Source organism: Pan troglodytes, chromosome 15 (assembly GCF_028858775.2).
Source record: "Pan troglodytes isolate AG18354 chromosome 15, NHGRI_mPanTro3-v2.0_pri, whole genome shotgun sequence".
NCBI classification, from domain to species: Eukaryota; Metazoa; Chordata; class Mammalia; order Primates; family Hominidae; genus Pan; species Pan troglodytes.
The window spans coordinates 101,680,997-101,696,274 of record NC_072413.2 but is presented as its reverse complement, the minus strand read 5'-3'; the positions used below and the strand labels follow the sequence as shown (position 1 = coordinate 101,696,274).

At 45.2% G+C, this 15,278-nt stretch overlaps 1 protein-coding gene across 37 annotated transcripts in view; it reads right to left on the bottom strand.

Moving 5' to 3' along the window:
* Positions 1 to 15,278, bottom strand: part of KLC1 (kinesin light chain 1) — a 70,754-nt gene that overhangs the window by 24,521 nt on the left and 30,955 nt on the right. For all 37 annotated transcript variants that reach the window (XM_001139992.7, XM_063793922.1, XM_009428537.5 and 34 more), the window contains exons 4-11: positions 14,771 to 14,849; positions 14,036 to 14,261; positions 7,349 to 7,436; positions 6,665 to 6,766; positions 3,762 to 3,935; positions 3,518 to 3,617; positions 1,350 to 1,399; positions 1,195 to 1,262 (exon numbers count right to left, since the gene is read on the bottom strand). In XM_001139992.7, coding sequence (XP_001139992.1) covers positions 1,195 to 1,262; positions 1,350 to 1,399; positions 3,518 to 3,617; positions 3,762 to 3,935; positions 6,665 to 6,766; positions 7,349 to 7,436; positions 14,036 to 14,261; positions 14,771 to 14,849 — 887 coding nt within the window. The remainder of the gene's footprint in view (positions 1 to 1,194; positions 1,263 to 1,349; positions 1,400 to 3,517; positions 3,618 to 3,761; positions 3,936 to 6,664; positions 6,767 to 7,348; positions 7,437 to 14,035; positions 14,262 to 14,770; positions 14,850 to 15,278) is intronic.

Sequence of the window (15,278 nt, the reverse complement as noted above, 5' to 3'; positions counted from 1 at the left end):
TGAGGGCAGAGGATAAATGCTTCATGTACCAGGGAAGCAATAAGCAGATGGCCGAGAGGACGGCTGTGTTTCTGTGTTCTTTCTTTCTTTCTTATTTTTCAAACTGTATCATTGGGCTTGATGTTTCTGCATTCTTGATAGAGCAGACTTACTAAAAAAAATTATAAATAAACCTAGATTCATTTTAGCATAGATAAGTACTTCAAGAGAGTTCTGTTCACTTTCTTACAATAGGCATTTTGGGTACAGAAATAAAGAAGCTATTTTCTATGTCTCTGAAACAAGTAATCTATGGTAAGTGCTATGGGAGCCCTAGAGAGAGTTCAGAGAGTTTTCTGAAAATAGATGAATGGTAGGCTGAGTCTTAAAGGATGAGGAAAGTTAAGAGTGGAAAGACACAGTGGCTCACACCTGTAATCCCAGCACTTTGGGAGGCTGAGGCGGGTGGATCACCTGAGGTCAGGAGTTCAAAACCAGCCTGGCCAACACGGTGAAACCCCGTCTCTACTAAAAATACAAAAAATAGCCAGGCATGGCGACAGACTGTAGTCCCAGCTATTCGGGAGGCTGAGGCAGGAGAATCACTTGAACCTGGGAGGTGGAGGTTGCAGTGAGCCATGATCGTGCCATTGCACTCCAGCCTGGGTGACAAGAGCGAAACTCCGTCTCAAAAAAAAAAAAAAGAGTGGAAAGACAGCCAAACAGGTGAGCCACCTGGACCCAGGGACAGCAGCCATCACAGAGGGCAGTCTTCACAGGCTCGGGCTCAAGAGGCAAGGCTCTCGGGCCGGCCACGGAGGGGCCTACACTTCCCTCTGCAGAGGACAAGGCCCCATGGGCTGTGAGGAAAAGGAGTGTGTGTGGATCTGTGTCTCCAGCGCTCTGTGTGAGGGGCTGGCTTTCCCAGGCCTGCTGGCACGCTTGTCATGAATTTACTGTATGGTTTCTGCCATTAAAAGTAAAAGTAATGGCAAAATCGCAATTACCTTTGCACCAACCTAACATGATAGTGGGTTTTATACATGTAAGTGATCTCATTTACAAGGTTAGTGGGGTTTTTTAAATTGGAATTCGGGAAAAACATGGGACTGTGCACTTAAGGAACACTACACATTGGTCATTTATAAGCTGCCCTGTACAATTACCTTCCCCCTGCTTTTTGGTTTTTCCAGCCAAACGCAATTCCAGACATACCTATCAACTTTGCAGGCTTTGTACCAGCCGCCATACTCTCCAAAAGATGTCCCATCCTTTTGCTTTCCCTAAATTATAAGAAATAATTTCAAATGAATAATTATCTTGAATGCAGTATATACAATTTAGAAAATCTCAAAATAATAAATTCTTACTTTGCATTCTTCTCTTTCTTCAGCATGCATCCAGATGGGTTTATTTTCATCTAGGGAAGAAAACACAGCATACAGGTTGAGCATCCTTAATCCAAAACTCCAAAATCTGAACTGCTCTAAGGGGAATTTCCTTTGAGTGTCAAGTCGGCACTCGAAAAGTTTCAAACTTTGGAGCACTTTGAATAATGGGATATTTAACCTGTACTATAAATGAAGGATAACAGAGCCTGCTAAGTAAACTAGAAATCATGAAGCCTCTGTGGTTTTTTTTTTTTTTGAGATGCAGTCTCACTCTGTTGCCCAGGCTGGAGTGCAGTGGTGTGATCCCGCCTCACTGTAACCTCCAGCTCCTGGGTTCAAGTGACTCTCCTGCCTCAGCCTCTCAAGTAGCTGGGATTATAGGCACCCGCCACCACACCCAGCTAATTTTTTTGTATTTTTAGTAGAGATGGGGTTTCGTCATGTTGGCCAGGCTGGTCACTCCTGACTTCAAGTGATCCACCTGCTTCAGCCTCCCAGTGTTAGGATTACAGGCGTGAGCCACCGCGCCCAGCCTGTTTTCTTTTTTATATGATCCTTGTTAGATACTACTTCTTACAGCATGGACAGATTAGGTTCACACTGGAGGAAAAAGTCTATGGACGACAGAGCTGGACACCAAGCAACAGGTAAGACACAGGGTACAGAATCAATGTCCTGAGACAGGTGAGCAACTGTCGAGACACCCCAGCAAATGCTAGGGCCCTGGAATGTAACTTCTAAAATGCCAGCTGCTCAAGTAGCACAAGGGAGTATTCAGAATGTGAGCACTGAACAAAAACATTAAACAATAGTCTAAGAAAAAGTAGTAAGATGTTGCTAGCGAAAGTAGAAAAGATACAAATCAAGGCCGGGTGCAGTGGCTCACACCTGTAATCCCAGCACTTTGGGGGACTTAGGCAGGAGGATCACCTGAGGTCAGGAGATCGAGACCAGTCTGGCCAACATGGTGAAAATCTGTCTCTACTACAAATACAAAAATTAGCCGGACGTGGTGGTGTGTGCCTGTAATCCCAGCTACTTGGGAGGCTGAGGTAGGAGAATCACTTGAATCCAGGAGGCAGAGGTTGCAGTGAGCCAAGAACACACCACTGCACTCCAGCCTGGGCAACAAGAACGAAATTCCACCTCAAAAAAAAAAAGAAAGAAAGCAAACGAATCAATATTCGTTTTAAGTCATCTTCTCGGAACACTCACGCAAGTTTCTAGACAACCAACAGACCCATGCTATGGAGGAAAAAGCCACCTTAAAAGTAATGTTTATGAAAATATTTTTATGACTGAAAGGTACTCACACTAAAAATGTAAAGAAAATAAGCAGTATACATGATGATATGGACGGTATGGTTTGAAATCTGTAAACCAAAGGCACAGAAGGAAGGAAAGACATTAAAAATGTGAAAAGATGAATTTGGGTGATTCTCCTGTTTCCATTTCTGCATGAATTGGGTAGGTCTCTGCAATGAGGACATGAAGATGGATTTGGGTGATGCTCCTGTCTCCATTTCTGCGTGAACTGTATAGGTCTCTGCAATGAGGACATGTTATGGGCTCTGGGCACTGTAATCCCAGTCTAACTGCTTCTCAGCTACGGGGCCTCACACAAGTCACTTAGTCTGTGGTGTCTCTTTTTTTTTTGAGACAGAGTCTCACTCTGTTGCCCAGGCTGGAGTGCAGTGGCACGATCTCGGCTCACTGCAAGCTCCGCCTCCCGGGTTCACGCCATTCTCCTGCCTTAGCCTCCCGAGTAGCTGGGACTACAGGCGGCCGCCATCACACCCGGCTAAGTTTTTGTATTTTTAGTAGAGACGGGGTTTCACTGTGTTAGCCAGGATGGTCTCGATCTCCTGACCTCGTGATCCGCCCACCTCGGCCTCCCAAAGTGCTGGAATTACAGGCGTGAGCCACCACGCCCGGCCTGTGGTATCCTTGCTTTTAAAATGGGGTAATGTTTGACCCGCTGCACGAGACTGCTGTGAAAGTGAAGTGAAATCACACATTTAAACTATTTAGCTTAGTGATGTACAAAGTTAAGTGCTTAATAAACAGTAACTAATACTATTAGTATATTACTATTAGTCAAGTCATTATACAATTAAATTCACTTGAAACGGGAGTATATTTCTTACCATCTACAGAACCAAACTCCCTTTCATGTGCACGAGTGAGAATCTCTTTGTACAGTGTTTCTGCTTGCTTGAACTTTCCTTGTTTCAAATAGCAGGATGCCTTAAAATAAAATAAAATAAAATATTTCATATCTTTCAGATGTAAATAAAGCATACATTTTAATCTCCAGTTAAATGAGAAAGTGTTTGGACTTGGGAAGAAAGCACTCCTGGCCCCCTCCCTAGTGCTGTGCAGTCAACACACCAGGTTATTTTTCGTCTTAGCCACGTTGGGGTCATCAGGTCCCAGTTTTGTCTGGTAGATCTCGAGGGCTCTTTGATAATAATATTCTACTTCTTCATACTTGCCCTGGTTCTGGCACAGTAAGGCCAAGTTATTTAACTGCTTGGCAACATCGGGGTGATCCTTCCCCAAAACCTGAAAATAAAAAACAGCATATTAGAGACACTTGTTCTGCTCCCATCCAATCCATTCTCCACCCTACTGTCACATCAGGATCTTCTTCAACATAAGCACGACTGTGCTACACTTTCAGATTTAAATCCTTAACTGGCTCGCCACACCATGTAGTAATAAAATAACCAGAATTTCTCAAATTCTTATTCATGAGGGGAGGGAGGGAACTGTGCTAATCTTCTTTAGCTGTGTTAATTACTGTAGTAATCCTTCATGGTAGGTATATTTTTGTACATTGGTTGTACTATGTACAAATGTACACATTAAGCACATTTTGAAGATAAGGAAATGGGCTTTGTAAAGGCTATGTGAGTTTTACTGCCAGCTTCTGAAGAGCCCACAGCTGTCCCAGTTGCCCAGGATGCTCTTCTCCTAGCCCTCCCCACTAGCTACGACTTATCCTTCAGGGTTCTCCTCAGTTCCCCTCAAAGGAGACTTCCCTATACCACCCCACCTCACCTAGTGAACTCACAGGCACATCACCTGGTTGTTCTTTATAAGAATCACTTCTCTAAACTACCTTGAATATTTTTTATTACAATGTAAGCCCCAAGAGTATAAATTCTTTGTCTCTCTTCTTCACCAATGTAATCTCCGCATCGAAAAAGGGGTCTGGCACAGAGATGGATGAATGAACACTAACCTCCTCCCTCAGTACCTTGAACAAGTGATGAGTTCTCTCCGCTTTGTGCCTTTACACATGTGGTCCTCAGGGAGGTAAGCTGCCTTTCTACTCCCTTCTGCATTCCCTACCTCCCCCTGCCTAGGACACTTTTAACTCAATTATTCAAGATGCAGTTCCAACACCGACCTTCCCTGAGAAACCATCCCCAACATCCCCTGGCTCTGGCCCGCAGAAGCCCACACTTCATATCCTCCCAGAGCTCTCTATTCTAGATGCTGATGTGCCCTCTGCGGTCCTCAGTCTGTCCAGTGGACTGTGTCCTAGTGGGAGGAACTACATCTCTGATCTGTAAATCACCAACTCTAAGCAGGGGGCTCTAAATGAATGAAAGGGTAAATACATGAATGAATTTGGCAGGTCATCTTATATGGTTCCTAATCCTTAACTTGATACTTTTGTGCTCTCCCTGACTTTAACTCCAGCCCACCCCAAATTCAACCATTCTATTTCAGAAATATCATGCAGATTGACAGCATGATAAAATATTACCTGTATAATTTGATAAGGAGCCCCTTTTTATTTTCTCTCCCCCAATTCCTTGCCATGTGGCTCAAAATTAACTGATAAGAATCACTGATAAATAATCACAAAAAATACCAGGTTAAAATACCATTTGTGCGGCTGGGTGCAGTGGCTCATGCTTGTAATCCTAGCACTGTGGGAGGCTAAGGCAGATGGATCACCTAAGGTCAGGAGTTCTTGGCCAGCCTGGCCAACATGGTGAAACCCCATCTCTACTAAAAAATACAAAAATTAGCCGGGTGTTGTGGCACATGTCTGTAATCCCAGCTACCCAGGAGGCTGAGGCAAGAGAATCCCTGGAATCCAGGAGGCGAAGGCTGCAGTGAACCGAGATCGTGCCACTGCACTCCAGCCTGGGCGACACAGCAAGATTCCGTCTCAGAAAAAAAAAAACACAATTTGTGGTCACTCATCGGATAGACCCAATACCCGAATCTTCATAACATCTAAAGAGATTGTCATACACAGCACTGCTGAAATGAACAAGTTGTTATATTTTTTAATACCTAATTACCATAAACTGTAGCAGCTGGTATTAAATATATATGACATTGACTTAATCTATAGCTCTGAGTTAATCTTTAGTTATAATAATAATTATTTCATTTTTCAGCTTCATAAAGCATATTTGGTGAATTTATCTTTAATCATGTTTTTCTTATTGACAAGCACATGTTCCACTGTCAAATGCAATGCTCCCAGGCTTTCCATCTCTAGTCCTCAGACATGTCTTCTTCAATCAGAGTCACTTCTAGGCCATATCAGGCTTGGACAGCATCAGACTCAGGACTGCACCTTTCTAAATGCACACGCCTCATAACTGGACCTTCTTTTCTTTTTTTTTTCTTTAGAGACGAGGTCTCACTATGTTACCCAGGCTGGTCTTAAACTTCCTAGGCTCAAGTGATCCTCCCACCTTGGCCTCCCAAAGTGCTGGGATTACAGGCATGAGCCACTGCGCCCAGCCTGTAATTGAGTCTTAAACACTGATTTGTATGGGCCAATCTGGCTTTGTTTTGTGGGCTATTCTCTAATTAAATGAGTTGTTTTCAGCTAATAGTCAGTTAAAAACACATCACAGTGGTTATTTCTCAAAACCTAAAACCGAAAAATTTTTAAAAACACAAAAAACAGCGCCGGGCACAGTGGCTCAGCCCGTAATCCCAGCACTTTGGGAGGCCAAGGTGGGTGGAGCAGGAGGTCAAGAGATTGAGAACATCCTGGCCAACATGGTGAAACCCCATCTCTACTACAAATACAAAAATTAGGTGGACGTGGTGGTGTGTCCCTGTCCCAGCTACTTGGAAGGCCGAGGCAGAAGAATCACCTGAACCATGGAGGTGGGGGTTGCAGTGAGCTGAGATCACGCCACCGCACTCCAGCCCGGTGACAGAACGAGACTCCATCTCAAAAAAAAAAAAAAAAAAACACACACACACAAAACAAAAATCTCAAAGAAGACGACTGCCCCCTTCTTTTGTACCTTTTCTCGGATTTCCAGAGCTCTTTTACACAACGGCTCTGCTTCTTTGTACTTCCCTCTTTTACCATAAAGGACTGCAAGGTTATTCAAAGTCGCTGCCACCTGTCAACACAGAGAGAACCACTAAGAATGGCAAAAGATAACCAAATAGAGTACATTTATACACCACATATTCATTTATACTCAATCTATACAGTAAAGCATTCTTAGTCGGATAGAACAATATGACTTCAGTTAAAACGAAAAGCGCAATTCACTAGAGTATAGATTATACAAAGTAACACTGCAGAATACTAAAATTAAACAAATCAACAACGTATTCCTGACTTTTTAAAAATTTCCCTGGAAGCCACAAAGCCAACCAAAACAGATTCATATGCAAATCTGACCAGATTTTAATGAAGACAATATAATTTTCAGAAAAAAATTTCTAGAAGGACATGCAATTTGATTTACAATCAAACAATACAGTTGGTGATCCATTTGAGGTGGGGTCATAAACAAATTAAGTGTGCTCTGGCCTGTCACTAGCACTGAGTAAGTGAAGACCTCCTACCTGCACCATCTAGGGAAAAGGCAGCACTTAAACTTTCCCTGTTGAGTTTAATGGTAAAATGAGTTGGATAAAAGAAATATATGGGGAAAATAAAATATTAAAAGAATGAAAGAACTGGATATACAAACCGCAGGATGATCTTTGCCCAAAGTTTTCTCACGAATAGCCAAGGCATCATTCAGTAGGTTAGCTGCATCTTTGTATTTATTCTGATCCCTAAATGGAAAAACACACATTAAGTGTTTCAGATAAGTGTTTCAGATGTAGATCCTACAGCTTTTCTTTTCTTTTCTTTTTTTTTTTTTAGACAGAGTCTGACTCTGTTGCACAGGTTGGAGTGCAGTGGTGCCATCTTGGCTCACTGCAACCTCCGCCTCACGGGTTCAAGCAATTCTCTGCCTCAGCCTCCTGAGTAGCTGGGATTACAGGCATCTGTCACCACGCCCGGCTGATTTTTGTATTTTTAGTAGAGACGGGATTTCACCATGTTGGCCAGGGTGGTCTCAAACTCCTGACCTCATGATCCACCCGCCTAGGCCTCCCAAAGTGCTGGGGTTACAGGCATGAGCCACCGTGCCTGGCCTCACTACAGCTTTTTTAAATGTAATTTTCAACTACAGAAATAAAAGTTAAGCTTAAACTATTTAAGAAAAACCACAGGGCCGGGTGCGGTGGCTCATGCCTGTAATCTCAGCACTTTGGGAGGCTGAGGCGGGCAGATCACGAGGTCAGGAGATCGAGACCATCCTGGCTAACATGGTGAAACCCCATCTCTACTAAAAATACAAAAAAATTAGCCGGGTGTGGTAGCAGGCGACTTTAGTCCCAGCTACTCGGGAGGCTGAGGCAGGAGAATGGCATGAACCTGGGAGGTGGAGCTTGCAGTGAGCAGAGATCGTGCCACTGCACTCCAGCCTAGGCGACAGAGTGAGACTGTCTCAAAAAATAAATAAATAAAAAGATGGGTGTGGTGGCTCACGCCTGTAATCCCAATACTTTGGGAGGCTGAGGCGGGCGGATCACGAGGTCAGGAGATCGAGACCATCCTTGCTAACACAGTGAAACCCTGTCTCTACTAAAAATACAAAAAAAAATAGCCGGGCATGGCAGCATGCGCCTGTTGTCCCAGCTGCTGGGGACGCTAAGGCAGGAGAATGATGTGAACCCGGGAGGCGGAGCTTGCAGTGAGCATAGATCGCGCCACTGCACTAAAGCCTGGGTGACAGAGCAAGACTCCGTCTCAAAAGAAAAAAAAAAGAAAAAAGAAAAACCACAAGCTTATGGATGGGGAAAAAACACTGGAAGGAAATCCATCAATAAATGGACTGGCAAGGTGAACTCTGGAATCAGACCCAACTAGCTTCTGAACTTAACCTTCCCATCTAGGCCACTGGGAAGATAATGTCCCCACACTACAGTGTTGTCCTGCCTATGCCAGCTGGCCAGCACAGAATAAGTGCAACAGTCTAGAACAATGGACCAAGCTTGCATTTGGTTTCAGACAGAATTAATTCTAGTGTCTGAGCTTGGGCTCTACCAGTTAATGGCTACATGGCTTTGGGGCATTAAGTGACCTCACACAGTCCCAGCCTTCCCATCTACAAAGCAAGTATATGATCTATTGCACAGTCTTGCTGTAAGAAGATGATATGCTACATGTATACTGAAAAAATCTTTTAAAAAACAACAAACAAAAGTAAATATATTGTTGTGTCTGAACTTGGTACCCAATCTGCCTCCATTTTGTTGAGTATGGAGGAACGAAGAATCTTTCTTGATTGGAGTAAAACAGAAACACCCCAGAACCAGAAACTCTCAGTTTAAGCGTGCTACTCACTACTGATGTGACTGAGAACAAGTACTTGCTTTTGAGACTTAGCACACATCTTTCTCAATTGAGTAGTAGTAACTGCCTGGCAAGGCTTTCCCCTGAAAAACGTGAGAAAGGTTAATAAGGCTTCTACAACCTCTGAAGCACACTAATTCTGGCCAAGTATTAATATATTGTTGTTTCTTCTTTCATCCTATTACATCCTATTGTAAGCTGCCTCAAACTTTTTGTGAAAGTCAGCAAGTACAAAATAGAGTTCCAAAAAGTAGTGGCCAGGTGCAGTGGCTCACACCTGCAATCCTAGCACTTTGGGAGGCTGAGGCGGGCAGACTGCCTGAGCTCAGGAGTTCAAGACAAGCCTGGGCAACACAGTGAAACCCCATCTCTACTAAAATACAAAAAATTAGCCAGGCCTGGCGACATGCACCTGTAGTCCCAGCTACTCGGGAGGCTGAGGCAGGAGAATTGTAGCAAATGCAATTTAAAAATAAGCTACCAAGGCTGGGCACGGTGGCTCACGCCTGTAATCCCAGCACTCTGGGAGGCTGAGGCGGGTGGATCACCCGAGGTCAGGAGTTCAAGATCAACCAACATGGCAAGACCCTGTCTCTACTAAAAATACAAAAATTAGCTGGGTGTGGTGGCAGGCACCTGTAATCCCAGCTACTCGGGAGCCTGAGGCAGAAGAATCGCTTGAACCCAGGAGGCGGAGGTTGCAGTGAGCTGAGATTGTGCCATTGCACTCCAGCCTGGCCAACAAGAGTGAAACTCCGTGTAAAAAAAAAAAAATAAAATAAGCTACCTAAAGTGTTATGAGAATTAAATGAGGCCGGACATGGTGGCTCACGCCTGTAATCCCAACACTTTGCGAGGCTAAGGCGGGTGGGTCACCTGAGGTCAGGAGTTTGAGACCAGCCTGACCAAGAATGATAAGACCCTGTCTCTACTAAAAATAAAAAAAATTAGCTGGGCATGCTGGCGGGCACCTGTAATCCCAACTACTAGGGAGGCTGAGGCAGGAAAATCGCTTGAACCTGGGAGGCAGAGGTTGCAATGAGCCAAGATGGTGCCATTGCATGCCAGCCCGGGCGACAGAGCAAGACTCCGTATCAAAAAAAAAAGAAAAAAAGAAAAAAAATGGCCAGGCACGGTGGCTCACGCCTGTAATCCCAGCACTTTGGGAGGCCGGGGTGGGTGGAATCACCTCAACCCGGGAGGCAGAGGTTGCAGTGAGCTGAGATCACACCATTGCACTCCAGCCAGGGGTACAAGAGCAAGACTTCGTTTCAGAAAAAAAAAAAAAAAGAATTAAATGAGATGAGGTATATTAAACACTTCTGTAAACGATGACATATTATAAAATGTCTGGGACTATTAGTCAGCAGTGGTTCTCAGGTGTGGTCCCAAACCAACAGCAGTCAGCCTCGACTGGAACTTATTAGAAACCCAGACTACCCTAGCCCTGCTGAATCAGAAACTCTGGGAGTGGGACTAGCACACTGTGATTTGTTACATCAAGTGGGTTTAAGAAGCCCACCAAGGGCCGGGCACGGTGGCTCATGCCTGTAATCCCAGCACTTTGGGAGGCCAAGGCGGGTGGATCAGAAGGTCAGGAGATCAAGACCATCCTGGCTAACACGGTGAAACTCCGTCTCTACTAAAAATACAAAAAATTAGCCGGGCGCGGTGGCAGGCGCCTGTAGTCCCAGCTACTTGGGAGGCTGAGGCAGGAGAATGGCGTGAACCCGGGAGGCGGAGCTTGCAGTGAGCCGAGACAGCGCCACTGCACTCCAGCCTGGGTGACAGAGCGAGACTCCATCTCAAAAAAAACAAAAAGAAGCCCACCAAGAACTCAAATTCAAAAGAAAACAAACATAGAATACTAAAGCATTAAAATCCTAACAGAAAAATGTGCAAGGTAACAGGAAATTCACAGAAGGATACAAATGACTAAAAATACATAATCAAAGAAATACAAATTAAAACACAATGCATACTCTATCTCCACCAACGGAATAGAGCCCCCCACCTCCAGGGTGGCGCCTGTGCGGCAGAAGCATGGGCAGACACAGCCTTTCTGAGTGGCAGTTTGGCAGCAGGTACCAAGGACTATAAAATGTTTATACTCTAACCCGTCTTAGGAATTTATCCTAAAAAAAGAAATACATGGTTGGGCACAGTGGCTCACACCTGTAATCCTAGCACTTTGGGAGGCCAAGGAGGGTGGATCACCTGAGGTCAGGAGTTTTGAGACCAGCTTGGCCAACACGACAAAACACTGTCTCTACTAAAAAATACAAAAAATTAGCGGGGCTTGATGGCAGGTGTCTGTAATCCCAGCTACTTGGGAGGCTGAGGCAGGAGAAATGGTTGAACTCCAGAGGCTGAGGTTGCAGTGAGCTGAGATCACTCCACTGCACTCTAGCCTGGGCGACAAGAGCAAAACTCCATCAAGACACAAGACAGGACAGGACAGGACAGGACAGGACAGGACAAGACAAGACAGAAAGACAGACAGACAGACAGAAAGAAAGAAAAGAAATCAATCAATCAATCAATCCTGGCCAGGCGTGGTACCTCGCAGCTCACACCTATAATCCCAGCACTTTGGGACGCCAAGGTGGAGGATCATTTGGAGCCCAGGAGTTTGAGACCAGCCTGAGCAACATGGTGAGACTCCATCTCTACAACCAATCAATCAATCCAAAATCTTGAACAAACCTTATAAAGATCAGTAAAATATTAAAGGCAAAAAAAAAGCTTAAAATTATGTGTCCCTTAATACAAGAATGATGAAATAACAAGCTGAAAGGTAGAATACTGAATATGAATACATATGTAGCTACTATTTTTTTCCCAAACATCTACGCACGTGGGTCAACTCTCACACTATAATGCTAGGGAAAAACACAAGACTGACAGAGGCCATGGCATCCTCAGCACCCAGCAGTGATGTGTGTGCCCATGCACGCTGTGCACAACAAAAACCTAGTTATGCTTACTTAACTCATTTATATTAATAATATCCAGTGCTGTCCAGAAACTTCCGTATGTTTTAATGGGCATATAAGTTTAAAAAAAAAAAAAAAAAAGCCTTGGCCAAGTGCAGTGGTTCACGCCTGTTATCCTAGCACTATGGGGTACTGAGCTGAGCAGATCACTTAGGCCCAGGAGTTCGAGACCAGCCTGGGCAACATGGCAAAACGCTGTCTCTACGAAATATATAAAATTTAGCTGGGTGTAGTGGTGCATGCCTGTGGTCCCAGCTACTCAGGAAGGTGCGGCAGGAAGACTGCTTGAGGCCAGGAGTCAGAGGTTGCAATGACCCATGATCGCATCACTGAGCGAGACCCTATCTCAAAAAAAAATTTTTTTGGAATGAAATGTCTCAATCTATTAAGAGCTAAATGCAAATATCTCTGACTAAGAAATTCCTGCAGTGAAATATGCAAACAATTGGCCAGGCACAGTGGCTCATGCCTGTAATCCCAGCACTTTGGGAGGCCGAGACAGAAGGATCACTTGAGGTCAGGAGTTTGAGACCAGCCTGGCCAACATGGTGAAACCCCGCCTCTACTAAAAATACAGAAGTTAGCCAGGCATGGTGGCGCATGCCTGTAATCCCAGCTACTCAGGAGGCTGAAGCAGGAGAATCACTTCAACTCAGGAAGCAGAGGTTGCGGTGAGCTGAGATTGCACCACTGCACTCCAGCCTGGGTGACAGAGCCAGACTCTGTCTCAAAAAAAAAATAGAAAAAAGAAAATATGCAAACAATCTCAACATTCACCAACAGGAAAACAGTCAAAAAATGTCCAGAATGTCCACGAAACCCTGCTGCATAGTCACGGGGCAGACCAAGCTGCTGACAAACTACAGAGCCAAAGGGCACGGCCTCATTTTAAATAGTGTTGTTATAACAGGGGGCTTACTTTCTTATTTGTGTGTTTTTATTTTATCAACTTTCAAAACTTATTTTTAAAGAAATCACTTATGCGTGTGGGTAGTCATATCACCGCATTTCCCTTCAAGCGTCATTGGGCCCTGTACTCTCCTCTTCCTCCACGTCCTCCTCCTTGCTCAGGTTCCCCTCGACCCACCCCAACAACCTCAATCCTGTCCCAACAGGACACCCTGCCTCCGGCTCCAGCCCCCAACTGCATCCTAGGCACTGAGCCAAAGGAACTCTTCTACCACACAACTCAGAGCCCACCACTCCCCCGGGGCATCCTTCAACAGGGGTGAAAGGGTTAGGGGAGCACACAAGGGGCAAAGGGCAAGTTGAATCCTGGATTCCAAAAGGAGGTACAGCGTACCAGGCCTCAGAAGGCAGGAAGACACTGCCAGGCCAAGTGGGAAGGCTATTTAGACAAAAGAAGCCGCCTGCACAGGGTCTTGTGGAAAAGGTCAAAACAGCTTCGTTTGGCTGGCGTGAGGGGTACACTGTGGGCTATTCTAAACAAGCTGAACTGAGTGGTCACGGGCAGCGTCTGTTCTGATTCAGTGACACCCTTCCACAAAGCTTGCTAAATAGGCCGGGCGCAGTGGCTCACGCCTGTAATCCCAGCACTTTGGGAGGCTGAGGCAGGCGGATCACGAGGTCAGGAGATCGAGACCATCCTGGTTAACACGATGAAACCCCGTCTTTACTAAAAATACAAAAAAATTAGCCAGGCATGGTGGCGGGTGCCTGAAGTCCCAGCTACTCGGGAGGCTGAGGCAGGAGAATGGCGTGAACCCAGGAGGCGGAGCTTGCAGTGAATGGAGATCACGCCACGGCACTCCAGCCTGGGTGACAGAACGAGACTCCGTCTCAAAAAAAAAAAAAAAGCTTGCTAAATATTTTTAATTTAACCCCTGTTTAAAGAGAAGTGGATATGGTTGAAAAATAGTTTATATAGATACATAAAAATATATTTTAAGGGGCAAGATGGTTAAAAACATTGTCTCTAGGTAAAATTCAGTAGGTAAACAAAAGTGACTAGCCTGTACACCAAGGCCAGGATGTTGAGCATGGTGGCCACGTCCGGGTGGTCGTGTCCTGAAGTCTTCTCCAGGTCCTCCAGGGCCTGCTTGCAGAGGGGCACAGCTACCTCGTAGCGCCCCTGCGAGGCGTACTGGATCACCAGGTTGTGGAGCGTCCGCAGCCGCGCGGGGATCTCGTAGCCGCCCTGCTGGGCAGCCGCGGCTGCACTGCTGTGCTGCTGCTGGACTGCACCGAGAAAGTTCACTTCAGATGGGTTTTTAAAGACAATTATCCAGATGAGTCAGTTTCTTTAAAATTATCTTTACTAACTTTGGTTCAAGTTAGTACTTGGCCCCCAGTGCTATTTAAATCTTTTCCTAGTACTGTCTGGGCAGGCAGGGTAAGAATAGTGACTACAGTGTCAGGGATGGCAACATGGCCACTCAGTGCCATGAGACTCCTCTTGGCGCCATGAAACAAGCAGGATAAGTAATTCTGACCTCTTCACCCCGTAAGAATCTGCAGATCACGCCTGAACTGCACGTGCATGCCGCTGTATCCTAGGGTCTGCTCTAGCATATTCCCGTATCACGACACAGATTATTTTGGAAAACCAAAGGCAACCCCGCTCTGGTGGTGCTTCCTCCAGGCAGGCCGCATGCACTAAGGCTGCCACTGATTGCTATGACCGTGTTCTAGGAGGAAAACACCTCTCTTCTGCACTCGGTAACATGCCCGCATCACCCATCACTCACTTCCTTGCCCTGGGTCGTCTTCATCATTGGGGAAAAGGTCATCCAGAGGCTCTTTGGTAGAATCAGTGTCTTTGTCCTCCTATAAAACAGACCCAGGACAACACTTCATCTTACACGTGCTATACACATCCTGTCCTGAAAATTTTTAATATTAAATACATTTTAACTAAGAATCTTAGAAAAGATGATCAGTTTTTAACATCAAATGTAGGATCGCCAACGATCTGGCTTATCCATCAGTTGAACAGGAGTAATGAAAAGCTTGCTAGACTAGAACACAAATACTTAAGTGCAGACCACAGTTTGACGAAATGGGCCATGGCTGCATTTCCATGCCTCAGATCCTTCTCCCACGCTTTGAGGGAGGTCTAGGAGAGCAAGGAAAACCCTGACTCAAAATAAAATCTTATTTGGGAACCAAATATGTAGCAACAGGTGAAAATGGTGCATCTCTGATCCCCAGAGAAGTGGAGGGGCTAGATTCCTCACCACCACAATCGGCTCTGGG